Source organism: Ostrinia furnacalis, unplaced genomic scaffold, assembly GCF_004193835.3.
Source record: "Ostrinia furnacalis isolate ACB-3 unplaced genomic scaffold, ASM419383v2 OfSCF0620, whole genome shotgun sequence".
Classification (NCBI taxonomy): Eukaryota; Metazoa; Arthropoda; class Insecta; order Lepidoptera; family Crambidae; genus Ostrinia; species Ostrinia furnacalis.
In genome coordinates this window covers 131,201-148,088 of record NW_021130859.1, presented here as the reverse complement: position 1 = coordinate 148,088, position 16,888 = coordinate 131,201, and the positions used below count along the sequence as shown (strand labels likewise).

The following is a 16,888-nucleotide window of genomic DNA, read 5'->3' as shown; positions in this document are numbered from 1 at the left end:
GGTTGAGTTAGACCAAATATTTTTATTGATTTTTTGGACCAACTAATAGTGTTAGCTGGGGTATTGCGTGACTGCTGGGAATAATATTTTATTACATTCAGACACTTGATATTATTTCGACTAAATACAAAATAATGGATTATTTTTATTATACACTAAACTTTATCTTTAACAGAGTTTCAAAAGATCCTAATTCAGGCCACCAGATCTTGACCGTTTGAAGGTTAAAGTTTATGTATATAGGTTAGTAATAAAATTAAGGTCCTTGCAGGCCGCTTGCAACCGGCCATTTTGGAAGCCTATGTTTAGCAATCAAATCTAACCAAGGAGTTCTAATTCGTGTCATGTACAAATGCCTATAAAAATGTTCATTTACTAGAGATAATGGTATGAAGTTTTGCAAAAGACTTCTAAGAGTAAGGCACAGAACACACGGTGTTTGAAACCGGTTTGAAATGGTCTCGTCATGTGTGGTCTCTCAACGGAATCTATGGCAGAAACTTAGATGCAACTCAAAAGTAACTAGAAGTTGCAGTTGCGNTGAATAGGTATTATCAAAAGGGTGGTTTCATGCGAATTTGAAGAAATTGTTTCACCCCCAAGGGTGGAAAATTGGGGATGAACTTTTTTACACGCAATATTTTTAATTTTTAGTTTTTTTTGTGTTCACGCATTTGAAGTCGGTTTTATTTTTTTTAAAAGTTAATTTAATGTTTAATACATTTTTTACTTCCATGACCACTAGCAATTGACAGCAAGTTTACTTAACGCTTAGTTTTAGTCTTATTCAATCGTAATAGAAGATTAAATTAATATTAATTCGATTTGACAAACTTTCGTTTAGGCGAATTTTTGACTCCAGTACAAAAGACATCAACGCGCCACGCGCTCTAGTTCCAACAAAATTAGGGCACTGTAGTGTTCACTTCATTGAGGCGCAGTTTTTTGATCCGTAATTAAAATAACCGGTAAACAAAATGCAAAAGTGATAGTTAAAATTAATATACATAATTTGCAAAACCTTGAATTTAAAATTAACGTTTTTTGGTAGTTAAAACATTTTAATATTTTGGGAAGAATTATTTTTTGTTTCTCAGTCAAAGAGTCAGACTTGTTTCAAGTTACTTATTTTGGGAAATCTCCTAACATAAGTTAATGAGTTTATATTTCCAAGGCAATTTGTTTTTATTATTGGTTTTCAAATATTATTACACAATTTTATACACAATATATAATTATTGTCCGTAAAAGTGGTTTAAAAGTAAGTGATGAATGCTAAAATATTCGTCGTTACCACCTGGCAGTAGTCTTTCGCTTTGCATATTTGTTCAACTATTAATCAACTCTTCTCTAACTTTTTTGCTTCCTCAAAACAAGTTTTCGTAAAAATCTGTGATTTATTAAAATCTTATTTGAGATACTAAACATTACTGATACAGATATTCTAATACATATTGTTTATTAATATTAATTTCTTTTTGAGGTCATTGCATCCGTATGATATACATAATTCAAAAAACTACTTTTCTGAGTTGATTCTTCTGGTCGTAGAATCATAATATTATGATAATATGTTGAAGTAGCAACTTCCAAACCGTTGACAACTTGAGAGCTTCGTAAATAACAGCTTATTTACAACCTCATCTAATCAAGCTGTTAATATTCCGGCGTGCTGGCAAATTACCTTACTTTATTGATGTTACTGTGCGTTCGATCTTGAGCATGACGAGCCTCATGACTCAAATTAAGGCAGTATTTTAAACAAAAGGATAAATGAGTTAAATCAATTAGAATTTTATACAGGTGCTGGTGATTTATGGAATAGTTAATGGCTCGACAAAATACTCGTACTTATTTCATGTTACACTATTTTCTGCCCGCGGCTTCACCCGCGTGAAATTTAGTTTGTCACAGATCGTCATAAATTATAGCCTTTATGTTATTCTGGGTTATAAACAATATTACTGTAAAGTTTCATTAAAATCCGTTCCGTAGTTATTGCGTGAAAGAGTAACAAACATCAAGAAACCCACACAAACTTTCGCGTTTCTTTGTCAGTTTTTCAGTCGCAATTCAAAAACAAAGAATTCTAAAATGTGTATTTTTAGATTTTGCTCGTCTTAAACTAAGCGTTGACACTATTTTTATTTATTTGTACAAAATATAATTAATATTTTACAAATCATATTTTTGTGTTTTATTATGTACTAGCTTTCCGCCCGCGGCTTCGCCCGCGTGGAATTTTGTCTGTCACAGAAAAACTTTATCACGCGCGTCCCTGTTTCAAAAACCGGGATAAAAACTATCCTATGTCCTTTCCCCGGACTCAAACTATCTCTATGCCAAATTTCATCAAAATCGGTTCAGTGGTTTAGGCGTGAAAGAGAGACAGACAGACAGACAGACAGAGTTACTTTCGCATTTATAATATTAGTATAGATCGACTCCTCCATAGTAACACCTCTAGTAGGTACTTTGCTCGCGCCTCTGACGCGTTTGACATCTTTGACACTTGTTTTTAGCACGTTGCTTTCGACTGGTTTTGCTCAAATACTGGTTTGTGTCTTAGCAAATTATCAAACAAATTCTAATCAACTTTGGATTGTCAAGGGTGAAATATTTATAACTATTTTGATTGATTAGTATATTCATTTTACAAACATCACATAAATTTAAATACTGACGTCATAATACAGTCGTAATAGGTGGTATTTTGCTATGAATATTTCATGTGTTGTTAACTGCACACATTCATCTACCACGCCCATTTTTTGGTCCGATACTGCCAAACTTGTATGTATTATTAATAATCAAAAAAAAATAATGGCTTCTCATATTACGTCCATTCATTGAAGTTTCTAATTATAATGTATAACTAGCTTTTGCCCGCGGCTTTACCTGCGTGAAATTTAGTGCCACAGATTCGCATAAATTATAGCCTATATGTTAATCTTGGTTACAAATAATAATACTGTAAAGTTTGAACTAAATCCGTTCAGTAGTTTTTACGTGAAAGATTAACAAAAATCCACACAAACTATCACCTTTATAATATAAGTAGGATAAACTAGCGGCCCGTCTTTTATGAACGAAAAATATTTATTGAAAAAAAAAATACGATTCTATGGTAAAATAACTTTTCAAATCGTTCCAGTGATTTCGGAGCCTATTCAATACAAACATACAAAAATATAAAATAACAATCTTTCCTCTTTTTAATAGATTTGAATCTTAAATCATAAATATTTCAAGCTGCTCCATTCTAAGATTGAAAATCACGTTGTTATTGTTACCAATAAGATAAAGAAGTACACCGTGTGCAAATTTCGTAGTACTGAAGGTTTAAGGTTACTGGTTGTATGCTAATGCAGATACAATGGAAGATTAAACAGAATACTCACTCATCTTCAATTCATTTATCAGATCATTTAACATTCTACGAGTATAGTTGTGTAGCTTAGGTATTCACAAACATTTCTATGAGGTCACGCAGTGCGCGTGGACGCACAGGGTGACACACGAACCAATCACAGAGCTCTATTCAACGCTGTGCGTGCATTTGCTGCTTCACATAAGCAAGCATCGTTTGTGAATCCGGCTGCTAGATTATGTTGGGGCACAGAATATAACAGTACTACGGTTATGGAGTCCCAGAAGTTGCATCAGTGAGAACGATACTCGCAAGTGGGAATAGTCCCAAGTGGTCGCTTCCTATAGGCCTCATAAGAAGGCTCAAGGTCACCCAAAGGGCGCGTGCTATGCTCGGAGTATCCCTGCGTGATCAAATAAGAAATGAGGGATGTGCTGGAAAGCCAAAGTAACCGACATATACCGCAAAATTGCCAGGATAACCCATAACTGACTAGAAATATCCCAACTGTCCCACAGTATAATAAAACGGCTCTCTTTCCCACCGCTGCAACTACTGTGTAGCCAGGATCTACAGCTTGACGGCCAGTAAAAACCAAACTAGTGAATGTCAAGTTTATCCCCGGGGAAAGTTAAACTGTCATTGGACCCGCAACGAAATTAATCAGAAGAACATAGAAGGAGTTCGAAGTTAAGATTGATACCACAGATCACAGAAACTAAAGGGAGATGTGATAATGGGGCGTGGCCGGGGTCGCAGCAATGTGCCCAAAAACAAAACACATTGCTTGTGTAAGCGATGATAACAGCAGCGACGTCATAATGTAAACAGTTTACATTGCTTACGTAGTACTAAAGATTATTCGAACGTTGAGTACTGATACCGCAGTGAATAATGAGCACTTATTTTGATTACTTTGTGTGTGTGAATTTCTTATGCGACACTGTTTCGAACTCAGCGCATTAGTTGGCATCTCTCTATATCTCTATGGTTGACACAGTCATAAGTGGTTGACGATAATAATTTATGGTGAAATATGACACAACATGGGCCTGCTACGTGCACATTACATTACGTGCTAAGTACGCTCGTCACCGCGGCCTTGCGCGCGCGATCGCGTGTCAGCAAACATTGTTCCGATCCTTTGGGAGGGATTATGAACCTTCTGAGGTTTGCTTGAGATTGTCAAGATACTAGCTGAATACCCTCGCTTTTTAGTTTATACTGGTATAACAAAATCAATACTGAGTGCGTCACCTTAACTTTAACCATAGTTATAACTTTACGTAATTTGACAGACTTGACGTTTGTTATAGTTTAAGTAACAAGGGCAACCCTTAGGCTGAGTTGCACCTAACTTTGACCCTAACTTTAACGATAACCGGTAATTTTGTATGGAATTTGACAGATTTTTGACATTTGTCAAAGTTAAAGTAAAGTGGTGCAACCCACCCTTAGTGAATTATTGTTTGACTTTGACTTTAGTTTCTCAAAACTAATCTTGCTTTGACTTTAACAAATGTCAAAAATCTGTCAAACTCCATACAAAATACACCGGTTATCGTTACATTCACGGTTAAAGTTAGTTAGCCTAAGATTTCGATCATCATCAAGTCACAAAATTTAGTCTCCTGTGCTCTCCAGGAGCACAACCCTCCTCAATTTATCAGATGTAGAGGCAATAAAAGATTTGCGAATGTGTTATTAAAAGGTTACCTAATACAAAATCCGTTCAAGAAGTTATTGCAAAATCTTACACTTGTTTTGTGAATACAGTACATGACCACATTATACATATCAGACTATGCATCATCATCATCATCATCTCAGCCATAGGACGTCCACTGCTGAACATAGGCCTCCCCCAATGCTTTCCATGTTGCCCGGTTAGTAGCGGCTTGCGTCCAGCGCCTTCCTGCTACCTTTATGATGTCGTCGCTCCACCTTGTCGGACATTGTCAGGCTATGCATTTTTCTTTATTTATTTAACTAGATGTGCTGTACTGTACCTTCTTATGAGGCGTATAAAAGTTATAACCCAATATTTCAGTGATTCAGCACATTTCATTCCGAACCGGACTACGCGATTACATTTCGTTTCAGGCAATAGAGATTATTATTCATTTTAGCGTTTGCGCAACTGACTTTCTCTCAAAATATGTAAGGCTGAGGATATACTGACCAGCTGATGTATAAGAAACAAGTAAAAATTAAAAATATGTACCTACTACAGGCGACAACGCCTCGCGTGAAATGTGGTTTGTCACGGTTATTATTTACTATATTTTAACATGTACATAATGTTTAATGAATATCCATATAATTAAACTTGAAAAACTTAATTTTATAATTACGTATCAAAAGCATCAAAAGATTTTTTATCTTTAACGTTATGGCTCATGTATATTTCATTTTCATTTACTTTTAAGTTATTTTTCGCCACACTACTATCTGAATTAGGTAACTGACGATCTAAAATAAGGCGATTTAATGTTATTTCAATTGTTCATGACATAATATTTAACAAAAAATTCGCAAAGCTTTTTCCACCAGTGTATATTCAACCTTAGGTTTACTCTCACGTTAATCGTTATTATAAATCGTAATTTAACTTGAGGAGGAGGAGAACAAAGACTGCCTTGATCGTGCTTTAAAATGGACGACATCTTTGTGTTCACTTAATTCTTTCATAGAACGATCACGCTCCAATGTTTAGTATCACTTGTAAATACTGTTATACAAAAAGTTAGCATACATAAGCTATGAATTAATTTAGTCCTATGACCAGAAGTTACAATATATCAGCGTTTTTTCTGGCCCTAAGCATATCGCCTACAGGCACAATAAAGGAACGTAGCTATAAATAAGTCTAAAATCAATTATTACGGATTAGGAATTAGGTATCTTTAAAAGGAATAAATCAGATATTAAATTATTCCAACTAGCACCTGATTTGCGCATAATTTAATTAAAGTTTAAATTAAACTACATATACCAAGTCAGTAATTCTGTTCTCCTTCATAAAAATATTGTACGTCCGAAATAGACAATTCTGTTGATACCTTGACATGCATGTATTATTTTCAACAACCAATGTACTTACACAGAAAAGACAATAAATGATTATTTTATCTTATCTTATCTTAAAAATTATGGTTCACCGTAAGGTCTAGTTTGTTGGTATAATTTGTGCATAGTTAATAATTGACTAAGGAAGGAAACACTGACCGTCTTATTTCAAAAACGTAGACTTAAAATACTTGGTTTAGACTTGGACTAAACCATACGTTTATTTTAGTGATGGTTGAGTTATGTCTCAATTATTTTTGGACCAAATATATTTTATTGATTTTTGGAGCAATTATTGCCGATATTGGGTGACTGCGTGGAATGCAGTATAAGATGTATGATATTCAGGAAAATATTTTACAACATTCAGACACTTGATATTATCTCGAATAAATACAAAATAATGGATTATATTTATTATACACTAAACTTTATCTTTAACAGAGTTTCAAAAGATCCTAATTCAGGCCACCAGATCAAAACGTTTGAAGGTTAAAGTTTATGTAGGTTAGTAATATAATAACTTTTTTAAAAAATAAAACCGACTTCAAATGTCTGTGAAATATTTTCTTCAAATTCGCATGAAACCACCCTTTTGATAATACCTATTCAACAAAAAAATAATCGTTCAAATTGATTTATAATCGGCGGAGATATTGCGTATAAAAAAGTTCATCCCCAATTTTCCACCCTTGGGGGTTGTTTTTTCTATTATTAAATTTAAATGAGACCACCCTTGAGGTATTACCTATACGCCGAAAAAAGAATTGTTCAAATCGGTTCATAATTGGCGGAGTTATCGCGTAACAAACATAGAAAAAAAAACATACGGGTCGAATTGAGAACCTCCTCCTTTTTTGAAGTCGGTTGAAAATTGAGGTCCTTGCAGGCCGCTTGCAACCGGCCATTTTGGAAGCCTATGTTCAGCAATCAAATCTCACTAAGGAGTTCTAATTCGTGTCATGTACAAATGCCTATAAAAATGTTCATTTACTGGAGATAATGGTATGAAGTTTTGCAAAAGACTTCTAAGAGTAAGGCCCAAAACACACGGTGTTTGAAACCGGTTTGAAATGGTCTCGTCATGTGTGGTCTCTCAACGGAATCTATGGCAGAAACTTAGATGCAACTCAAAAGTAACTAGAAGTTGCAGTTGCGTGCGNCAGTTGCGTTTCACCGTGTGTTCTGGGCTTAAGTGACAAATTAGGAATAATAATTCAGGGAATCATAGGTTTTGGAAATTTTTTAATTTCTTCTTATTTTACTTGTATTATGACAAAGGTAGGTAGATATACGAAATTAATGTGCAATATTTTTTTACTTATTTGCGAACAAGTATCACGATCGATTACATACATTAAAGAAAACTAGAGATAAGCGTTAATTTCCTGAATGTTGTAATAAAATCTTTTATGGCAAAAGGAGCTAGGACATATTCATAAACCGGTTATGATAATAAACTATGTTTGAATGTTAATTTCTATTTGTTAAATAATAAACAACATTTCTCTACAATAGGTGTTCACCTTTAAAAGTTCTGAGGAGCTTTTGTGTTGTAATACATTGGAAATATCTATAATGCATATCAAATGGGAAATACCTGTAAATAATGCAAGTCATTTATATTCTAGTTTTTGAACTTGAATAACATCATTATTAATTGAGCAATAGCGCTTGGACTTCTTATACATACATCCTATAACTTATCAGTACTGCCAATTCATCTAAAGAGGTATTCCTCGAAGCGCTCCTATGTTATGTTGCCCTGATATTTTTCATTCACCTTAGTAGACACAACGTTCAATTAGGTGCGCATTGAGGAATAGTTTAGGTGCGCTTCAGTAGGTGCGCCTCAAAATAGGTGCGCTTCGAGGAATACCTCTTATTTACAGTAATCTTATAATAGAGGAAATATAATATGACTGTTTGTTTGAATTGAACAGGCTCCGAAAAATTCTTTCACCATTAGAATCCCATATCATTTCTGATGAACATAGGCATATTTTCAAGAAAGTTCGGCAGGTCAGCTAGTAATTTTCTCAAAATTCCTATAAATTTTTCGCTGCAAACACAAGAAACTAAATCATACTCAAACTAGATAAGGTACTACTAGCTAATGGTTCAACTAGTCTAGCAGATTATAGCGTTTTAGATCCATCTGGATTCTAGACGCAGAATCCAACTTAAAACGAGTTGCAGATGTTTTATGCCCCAATTTAAATTCACGAGTTCTAAAAATTCTTACATTTATGTATGTTTTGAGGTCATGTTGGATTAGAAATATTCGCAATCCGATTACGCGTCACGATTATGAAATCAGACGGCGAGTGGCCGCTAACTTACGTTCAAATAATAAACATCCACTGGTCTATCGAAAACATTCCACTATTTTTACAATACAAAACCACTTCAATAACAAATCCTTTCAAAAGCACTTTCAATTATACTTAATAAAGATTATGCGACATAAATTGTTATTTAGATAAGAACTCACGTAATAAGCATGTCGGGGGCTGTCAGCTTCCTTGTATCATGTACTCACACACAAAACACAGAAACAAACACAAAATTTTCGTTTTGAAACACACGCGTCCGCGGTTTGAACTTTCTAAAGTGCGCAGTAGTTTGGCGCGGTACGTGGCGACTGGCGCGCGGGCGGCAAGCGACTGGCGCGCTCGTTATTCGCTCGCGTGAGCGTTTTTCTTTTTCATCAGAACCGGGCGTCTGTCTATCTGGCCAGTCCGGTGTGTTAAGAGTGACGCAAGGTATTTCGGCAACTGCCGCGGGTTTTTTTCATTGCTACAATCCACCACACGCTCTTATTAATTGCTTTCGAGCGGTGGCTATGGAGCTGGAGGCGACATGACCATTGACCACCCACAGAACAGAAAATTTCCTTTATTACCACTCTTCCTCCAAGTTATGGGTGGCCATGACCATATGCAAATTTTATTAATTTACTGCTAATGGACTCTAAAATTCAAATTCTTTATTAGTATGTAGATTATAGGCCCTTTTCAGGGCACTTGTACGTACACGTCCCAAACATAGCTTTCCCTACCATCATTTCGGGACCAATCGACAAATGACACTATTTCCCATCGGTAATCATCATCATCATTTCTCAAAGGTAAAGAAAACTGATACAGCACATGAAAATATTGTGAAATATCCATGGTTTATGGTACCCATAATATGGTGTCTTACTTCCGAATAACTCCGACTACGCTTAAGCAAAGTGGTTGTATTTTGACCCGTAACATCCAGTAATAGTCTACTCGCTTTAATTGCAGGACTTGCGTGGAACGATTAGTTCAGCGTTCAATGTCAAAGGCTAGCTGGAATTGCTGTTTATGAGCAGTATGGCGGATCATAGATCTTGATAATCGCGGTCTTAATAGCCCCACCATTACGCGAACGCGCGCCGAGAATGATGCTTATCGTCATTTCAGCGAAAAGACGACATCCTGCCAGATGGTCGAAATCTGCATTTCGCCCTTATCATCATTTCAACGTTCAAACCAGCAGCCAACTGCCAGTTATAGCTGGTCAAAATCTGCTTTACGCCAAAAATCAAGTGTCTGTTCCCTCACTTCATATTTCCACTATTGTAACTCCTGTTACCAAAAATCACGTATCTATTCCTTTCTGTAAATCCTAGGATTTGCAGCCAGGATCAATAGCTTGACTACCAATAAAAACCCAAAGGAAGCTAAGTCTCATTCATTCATCAAGGAAATTCAAACTGTCATTGAACCCGTAACTTGTGTTTAAACATATTCGAAGAGGTCTAGAACGATGCTTCCATAACTCTCCGAAAGACGAGGCCAACCCGCCAAGTGCTTGCCCTGCTGACTTAGCGTTACCCAATTCCAAGCCTTAGAGGATATGCTTCAAGTGAATTGGCATCTTTTGGGCAAGCTCGCTTCATCATAGATAGCATTCATTGCAATCAATGTCAATAAATGCGCTAGCCCAATCAGTACTGAAAGAAAAGCAAAGACCAAATCTATAATAGACTAAAGGAAATAGAAATTCGTTCTCCATTCATCCATTGAAGGCGGATTGTTGTGATAACATAGTTAACGCGACACGTGACCTAAAATAAAACAATCGAGTTATTATACACAATGTCAGCAGTTCTATGAAAGAAAGGCTACTTTTCTATTCAGTTTCAGGCGAGACGCAGCCGTCGCGTCGCGGTTTCTATACAGTCTGAATTTAACAATTTCACAGTCATTAAAGTCACCATTTCAGTCTATGGTAGTCTGCAGGACAAAAGCCTTCCCCTAAACCTCAAAAGAACCTTAACATCGAACTCCTCCTATCTTCTTCTGATTAATTTCGTTGCGGACCCAATGACAGTTTAACTTTCCCCCGGGAAAAACTTGACCTTCACTGGTTGGGTTTTTATTGGCGGTCAAGCTGTAGATCTATATAGGAGTTGCAGCGGTGAGAACGCGAGGTGGGTATAGTCCTGTTCCCCTAAAAAGTACTCCACAAAGCACGATCTTGCCCTTTTTCATCCCGCTACTACTGACTATCAGATTATTTATCCCTTGAGTCATTTACTAAGACGAGATCCCTATAAAAGAACCCACCTATTTTCACTACCTTTCATCATTTCTACAACAGACCAAAGTCACTTTAACTTGCAACATTGAAATGGGGCAATGTTGCAAACAAATAACGCTGACTCACGATGACATTAAACTATTCATGTATCCCTAATGAGAATTAAATTGCAAGTGCAATACCCAATTAAAGATAACTGAGACAGTTCAAAGTCCGATTTAGTAAATTATAATCAAAGTTCAAGATTTCCAAATAATTTTGCAACTAAAGTGGTTCATCTAAAGTTTCTAGAGAGACATAGTTCTGCAGCATTCTAACTATAAGGATATTTTGTTTCCCTATTAAATAAGACGATTCAATTACCTAAACAAATGGGAAATGGTGTGTTTTTCCTTTTCAGTTAAAGTTAATTTCTACGTAGTTGGGATTTTGAGGCATTTCGAGTGTATACCACTTTACACGGTATTATAATTGCATTCAAAACTGTTTGAAACTAAACTAGACAATAAGAAAAACTAATTAAAGGTTCAGTCAAACCAACGCGAGCATATGCGATGAGCTGGCGTGCAGCGATGGCGATCAGACTTAAGGTTCGGCCAAACCAACGCGATCACATGCGATCAGCCGGCCGGCGTGCAGCGATGGCGACCAGACTTAAAATGCATTGATCGCCATCGCTGCACGCCGGCTGATCGCGTGTGATCGCGTTGGTTTGGCCGAAACTTTAAATGCATTGATCGCCATCGCTGCACGCCGGCTGATCGCGTGTGATCACGTTGGTTTGGCCGAACCTTTTTAAAATGCATTCATCGCTATCGCTGCACGCCGGCTGATCGCGTGTGATCGCGTTGGTTTGGCTGAACCTTAATCCTTCAAGGCCCGCGAATCTAGACACAATAGATAATAATCAATTGTTATGACATTAATGAATGCCTTCTGGGACTCAAGCGGTTAAAGGAACACGTGAAAAAATATTGCAGTAATGTAAATAAAAGATGTATAACTTTGCCGAATAAAGTTGTTCGTAGCATCCTGTTTCGTTTGCAAGATTTCCTCCTTTCGCATTTCAACAAATGACTCATCGTATGTTTCGCATACAACCTAGCTGCAATATTCGTAGTCATTATGTGATAATTACAAAACAAATGTAATTAATTACTGTTAGATGTAATTTTACTAATTACCTACTGTAATCATACTGAAAATACAAGAAATATGTTTATCATAATTGGTCTAATACACCAAATATACAAATGTTGTTATTCAGTATGTTTATAAATCGCGCTTCCACCTTCTGATCATTTTCCTTAAGGTGAAATGGAGGCTAAGAATTTCCCCGTTGTGGTTAAAAAATGTTTTCATGGTAAGTGCTTTTCGTTATTCTTATCCTTTATCCATAAGGACAGTTTATAATCATACTTAGAACCATATATCCTTGAGAGGTGACTTCAAAATAATATAAAAAAAATAAGTAAAAAAGCCGATGGGGCAGAAAAGTTCTGGAATGGAGGCCGCGTACCGGAAAACGCAGCGTGAGACGTCCACCTACAAGGTGGACCGACGACATCGTAAAGGTAGCAGGAAGGCGCTGGACGCAGACCGTTACCAATAGATCAACATGGAAAGCATTGGGGGAGGCCTATGTTCAGCAGTGGACGTCCTATGGCTGAAATGATGAAGTAAAAAAGCCACAACCCTGAAATTTTTGTCACTTTGACCACTTGTGGTCGCATTGCACGATTCACACACGAAACATACGTACGATTGTGTTGATTCGGTCGTGATCATAAACAATCGCTTATTTATTTAGACCAATCAAAAATATAACCTCTGTCCCTAAAACAATAAGACGTATTTTAATATCGCGCGCAAACAATCTATTGTCATATTTACAATGCGTGGGTATGTATCAACACTAATTCGTTTGTAAATCATACTGACCTATTCCACANGACGTCGTGCGCAACTTCAACGCACCATAACTATGTAATTATTTGTAAGATTGACAAATAAAAATATATGTGTCCAATATTTTTTGATATTAAACATTACGGACTAAAAAAAATTTTTTAGGCAACTAGCCTATTATAATTGCATTCAAAACTGTTTGAAACTAAACTAAACAATAAGAAAAAACCAACGCGATCACACGCAATCAGCTGGTATGCAGCGATGGCGATCAGACTTAAGGTTCGGCCAAACCAACGCGATCACATGCGATCAGCCGGCGTGCAGCGATGGCGACCAGTGTGCCTACCATGAGTTTACGTTAGGTGTGCTCGCTAGCGACTGCGTAAAAAAATGACATTAATTGTATGACATATTGTGCGCCGCCCCTAGCGGCTACTTTCAAGAAACAAAATCTTCATAGATATTTTTGACGTACTCGCTAGCGAGCACACCTAACGTAAACTCATGGTAGGTACACAGACGCCGGCTGATCGCGTATGATCGCGTTGGTTTGGCTGAATCTTAAAGGAACACGTGAAAAAATATTGCAGTAATGCAGTATAATGTAAATAAACGGTGTATAACATCGGCGAATAAAGTTGTTCGTAGCATCCTGTTTCGTTTGCAAGATTTCCTCCTTTCTTATTTCAACGGAACAAATCCCTTCTGACCCACCGCACTACCAAACCACACTACCAGTAGTGTCGTGGGGAATATTTTTCCCTTCTACACTACCAAGACCAAGCCAGTAGTGTCGTGGGTAATTTTTAAGGGCCATACATCTTCATTCCCATCGACACTACTAGCATAACTAAATGGAAAAATTTGTAAAATTTTGGATTGTTTTGTAATAAATTATGTTTATATGCAACACTATCCTCTGTGCAATTTTGCAGTTTGACGGAATTTACTGAAAATAAAATATATCCTAAAAGGGCTTATGTACATGTTACGGTAAATGTACAAGTAAAGCGCTTTCAAATGATACCAAACACGGCACATTTATCTTAACTTTATTTTTTTACTCTGTATGTTTTGTCCGCTAGAGGGCGCCACATTAGATTTTGTGAAACCCCATATAGCTTATAACCAGCGGACAATTAAGACGCTTTTAATGATATGTCATTTGTCGAATTCTGATAAGTAGTTTAGAAGTTACGAGGGAATAGATGAACATACATACATATAGCCTGTCAAAATCATAAAATTTGTACCGAGGTTAGGGTTGCATATAAACATAATTTGTTGCAAAACAATCCAAAATTTTACAAATTTTACATTTAGTTATGGTAGTAGTGTCGATGGGAATGAAGATGTATGTTACCCACGACACTACTGGCTTGGTAGTGCAGAAGGGAAAAAATATTCCCCACGACACTACTGGTAGTGTGGTTTGGTAGTGCGGTGGGTCAGAAGGGCAACAAATGACTCATCGCATGTTTCGCATACAACCTAGCTGCAATATTCGTAGTCATTATGTGATAGTTACAAAACAAATGTAATTAATTACTGTTAGATGTAATTTTACTAATTACCTACTGTAATCATACTGAAAATACAAGAAATATGTTTATCATAATTGGTCTAATACATCAAATATACAAATATTGTTATTCAGTATGTTTATAAATCGCGCTTCCACCTTCTGATCATTTTCCTTAAGGTGAAATGGAGGCTAATATTTTGCCCGTTGTGGTTAAAAAATGTTTTCATGGTAAGTGCTTTTCGTTATTATTATCCTTTATCCATAAGGACAGTTTATAATCATACTTATTTTGTTTGTCCCTATGTCTGAGAGTCCTCCACCTGGACGTGAGATCCCCTGGCCTACATTGAAATCTTTAAATAGACTTCGGATGCAGGTCCGCCGTAGTAAGGACAATCAGTTAAGGTGGGGATTCTTGGATGGCTCAAACTTGGAGTTCAAGTGTGGTTGTGTTCCCCAGTCGACGAAGCATATGATGTGCCCTGCGTGCCCAAACAACTGCACGCAGGAAGATTTAGTAAAGGCTACTGACAACTGACAACGCCACTCTTGTGGCGGAGTTTTGGGCTGACACTGTGTAGGTTTGTTGTCGACAGGATAAGAAGAAGAATCATACACTTAGAATAACCATTTATATCCTTGAGATAAGACTAAGATAATGAAAAAAATGTCTGTAAAGAAGCCTCAATGGTTGGTGGTAGGGCTTGTTCTAAGTCCGCCTGGCTAGCTACCACCATCTTACCTAAGTCTGTCGCCATAACAACAATGTTAACAGAATTGCTGTGTTCCGGCAGTTAGAGGTAAGATAGCCAGTTCCTCCGTGGTTGAGGATTCCGGGTGAAGCTCGCTTCCACCTTCGGCCTGATCATCACTTACCATCAGGTGAGATACAGGCCAAGAGCTTCCTCGTTGTGGATAAAAACAAAACAAAACCTTATCTCTCTCACTTTGACCACTTGTGGTCGCATTTCACAGTCACACACGAAACATACGTACGACTACGTACGATTGTGTTGATTCGGTCGTGATCACAAACACAATCGCTTATTTATTTAGACCAATCAAAAATATAACCTCTGTCCCTAAAACAATAAGACGTATTTTAATATCGCGCGCAAACAATCTATTGTCATATTTACAATGCGTGGGTAGGTATGTATCAACATTAATTCGTTTGTAAATCATACTGACCTATTCTTAGAACGTGTGCCGACTGGCTTTGTGGAAGAACCAATAACTGCAGAGGATAGAGCTCTTAGCCTAGGCACAGACCACCGATTTTTAGCTGGCCGATAGTTGAGTCAGGCTGTTAATCAGTATGGACGGACATGTATGAAAGTGTGCACACTACACCGATTTGGTATCGGCAGATTCTTCATACAAATTAGAATCGGGCCCAACTATCGGCCAACTAAAAGTGGGTGGTCTGCGCCTAGGCTAAAACTAAAACCCATTTTGGACCACGATTCGGCTAACGGTACTATTCCCACCTCTCGTTCCCACCGCTGCAACTCCTGTGTAGCCAGGATCTACAACTTGACCGCCAATAAAAACCCAACCAGTGAAGTCGAGTTTGTCCCGGAGGAGAGACAAACTGTCATTGAACACGACTCGGCTAGCGTTTTGTAGGACGTCTTCCACATGTAGTGATGATTTGTCAGATCCTGGATGCGACAAGCCAAAGACAGGGTAAAATGGCACCTATTTCCAGTAATGCACTGCTATAGACTGGACGATGATGATGCTGATTTTTAGCTGCTAGAGCACAATTCTTAAGTAAGTCAACACACGCCCTAAAATGTTTAACAAGGAAGAGAACCGAACAGAAACCCATTAGTTAATAAAGTTATTATAACAATGTAACAGAAAAACAATTATGCTCAAGTCCTTATTACTGCCATAAAGATCCTAGCACATATTTAATAATAAATTATGTAAAAACTAGCGGCCACCCGCGACTTCGTACGCGTGGATCCCGTTTTTCATACAAATGTTTTTTCCTGGTAACTCCCGTTCCCGTGGGAATTTTGCAATATCCTGTTGTAACTAAGTTTTAAGTTTACTAAGGTACCTGCATGCTAAATTTCAAGCGTCTAACTTAAGCGGTTTAGATTTTTCATACAAAAGGATTTTCCCGCTAATTCCTGTTCCCGTGGGAATTTCGGGAATTCCTTTCTTAGTGCACCTCTGCGGTACCTAAGCTACGTCCCTTCCATATTTCAAGTGCCTACGTTAAGCCGTTTAGGCTGTGCGTTGATATGTCTGTCAGTCAGTCAGTTTCTCCTTTTATATATTTAAAATATAGTAAGTGGATGCTTATTGCCATCGCAGAACAACCCTCAGCCTTCGGCATCATTCGCGAACCTTCGCCAGCGGTCGGGTCGACGACCTGCGCGTACGCACAGTGATCGCTTTGATCCGTCTGTAATCTCGTAAGT

The 16,888-nt window shown here is 37.3% G+C and overlaps 1 protein-coding gene across 4 annotated transcripts in view; it reads right to left on the bottom strand.

Annotated features, from left to right (window-relative positions):
- Positions 1-16,888, bottom strand: part of snu (ABC-type transporter snustorr) — a 152,262-nt gene that overhangs the window by 90,233 nt on the left and 45,141 nt on the right. The window contains exon 1 of one of the 4 annotated variants that reach the window (XM_028323188.1): positions 8,934-9,158. The exons of the other annotated variants lie outside the window; for them this stretch is intronic. Coding sequence (XP_028178989.1) covers positions 8,934-8,944 — 11 coding nt within the window. The 5' untranslated portion in view covers positions 8,945-9,158. Of the gene's footprint in view, positions 1-8,933; positions 9,159-16,888 lie in introns of those variants that run through there. 4 annotated transcript variants of the gene reach the window in all.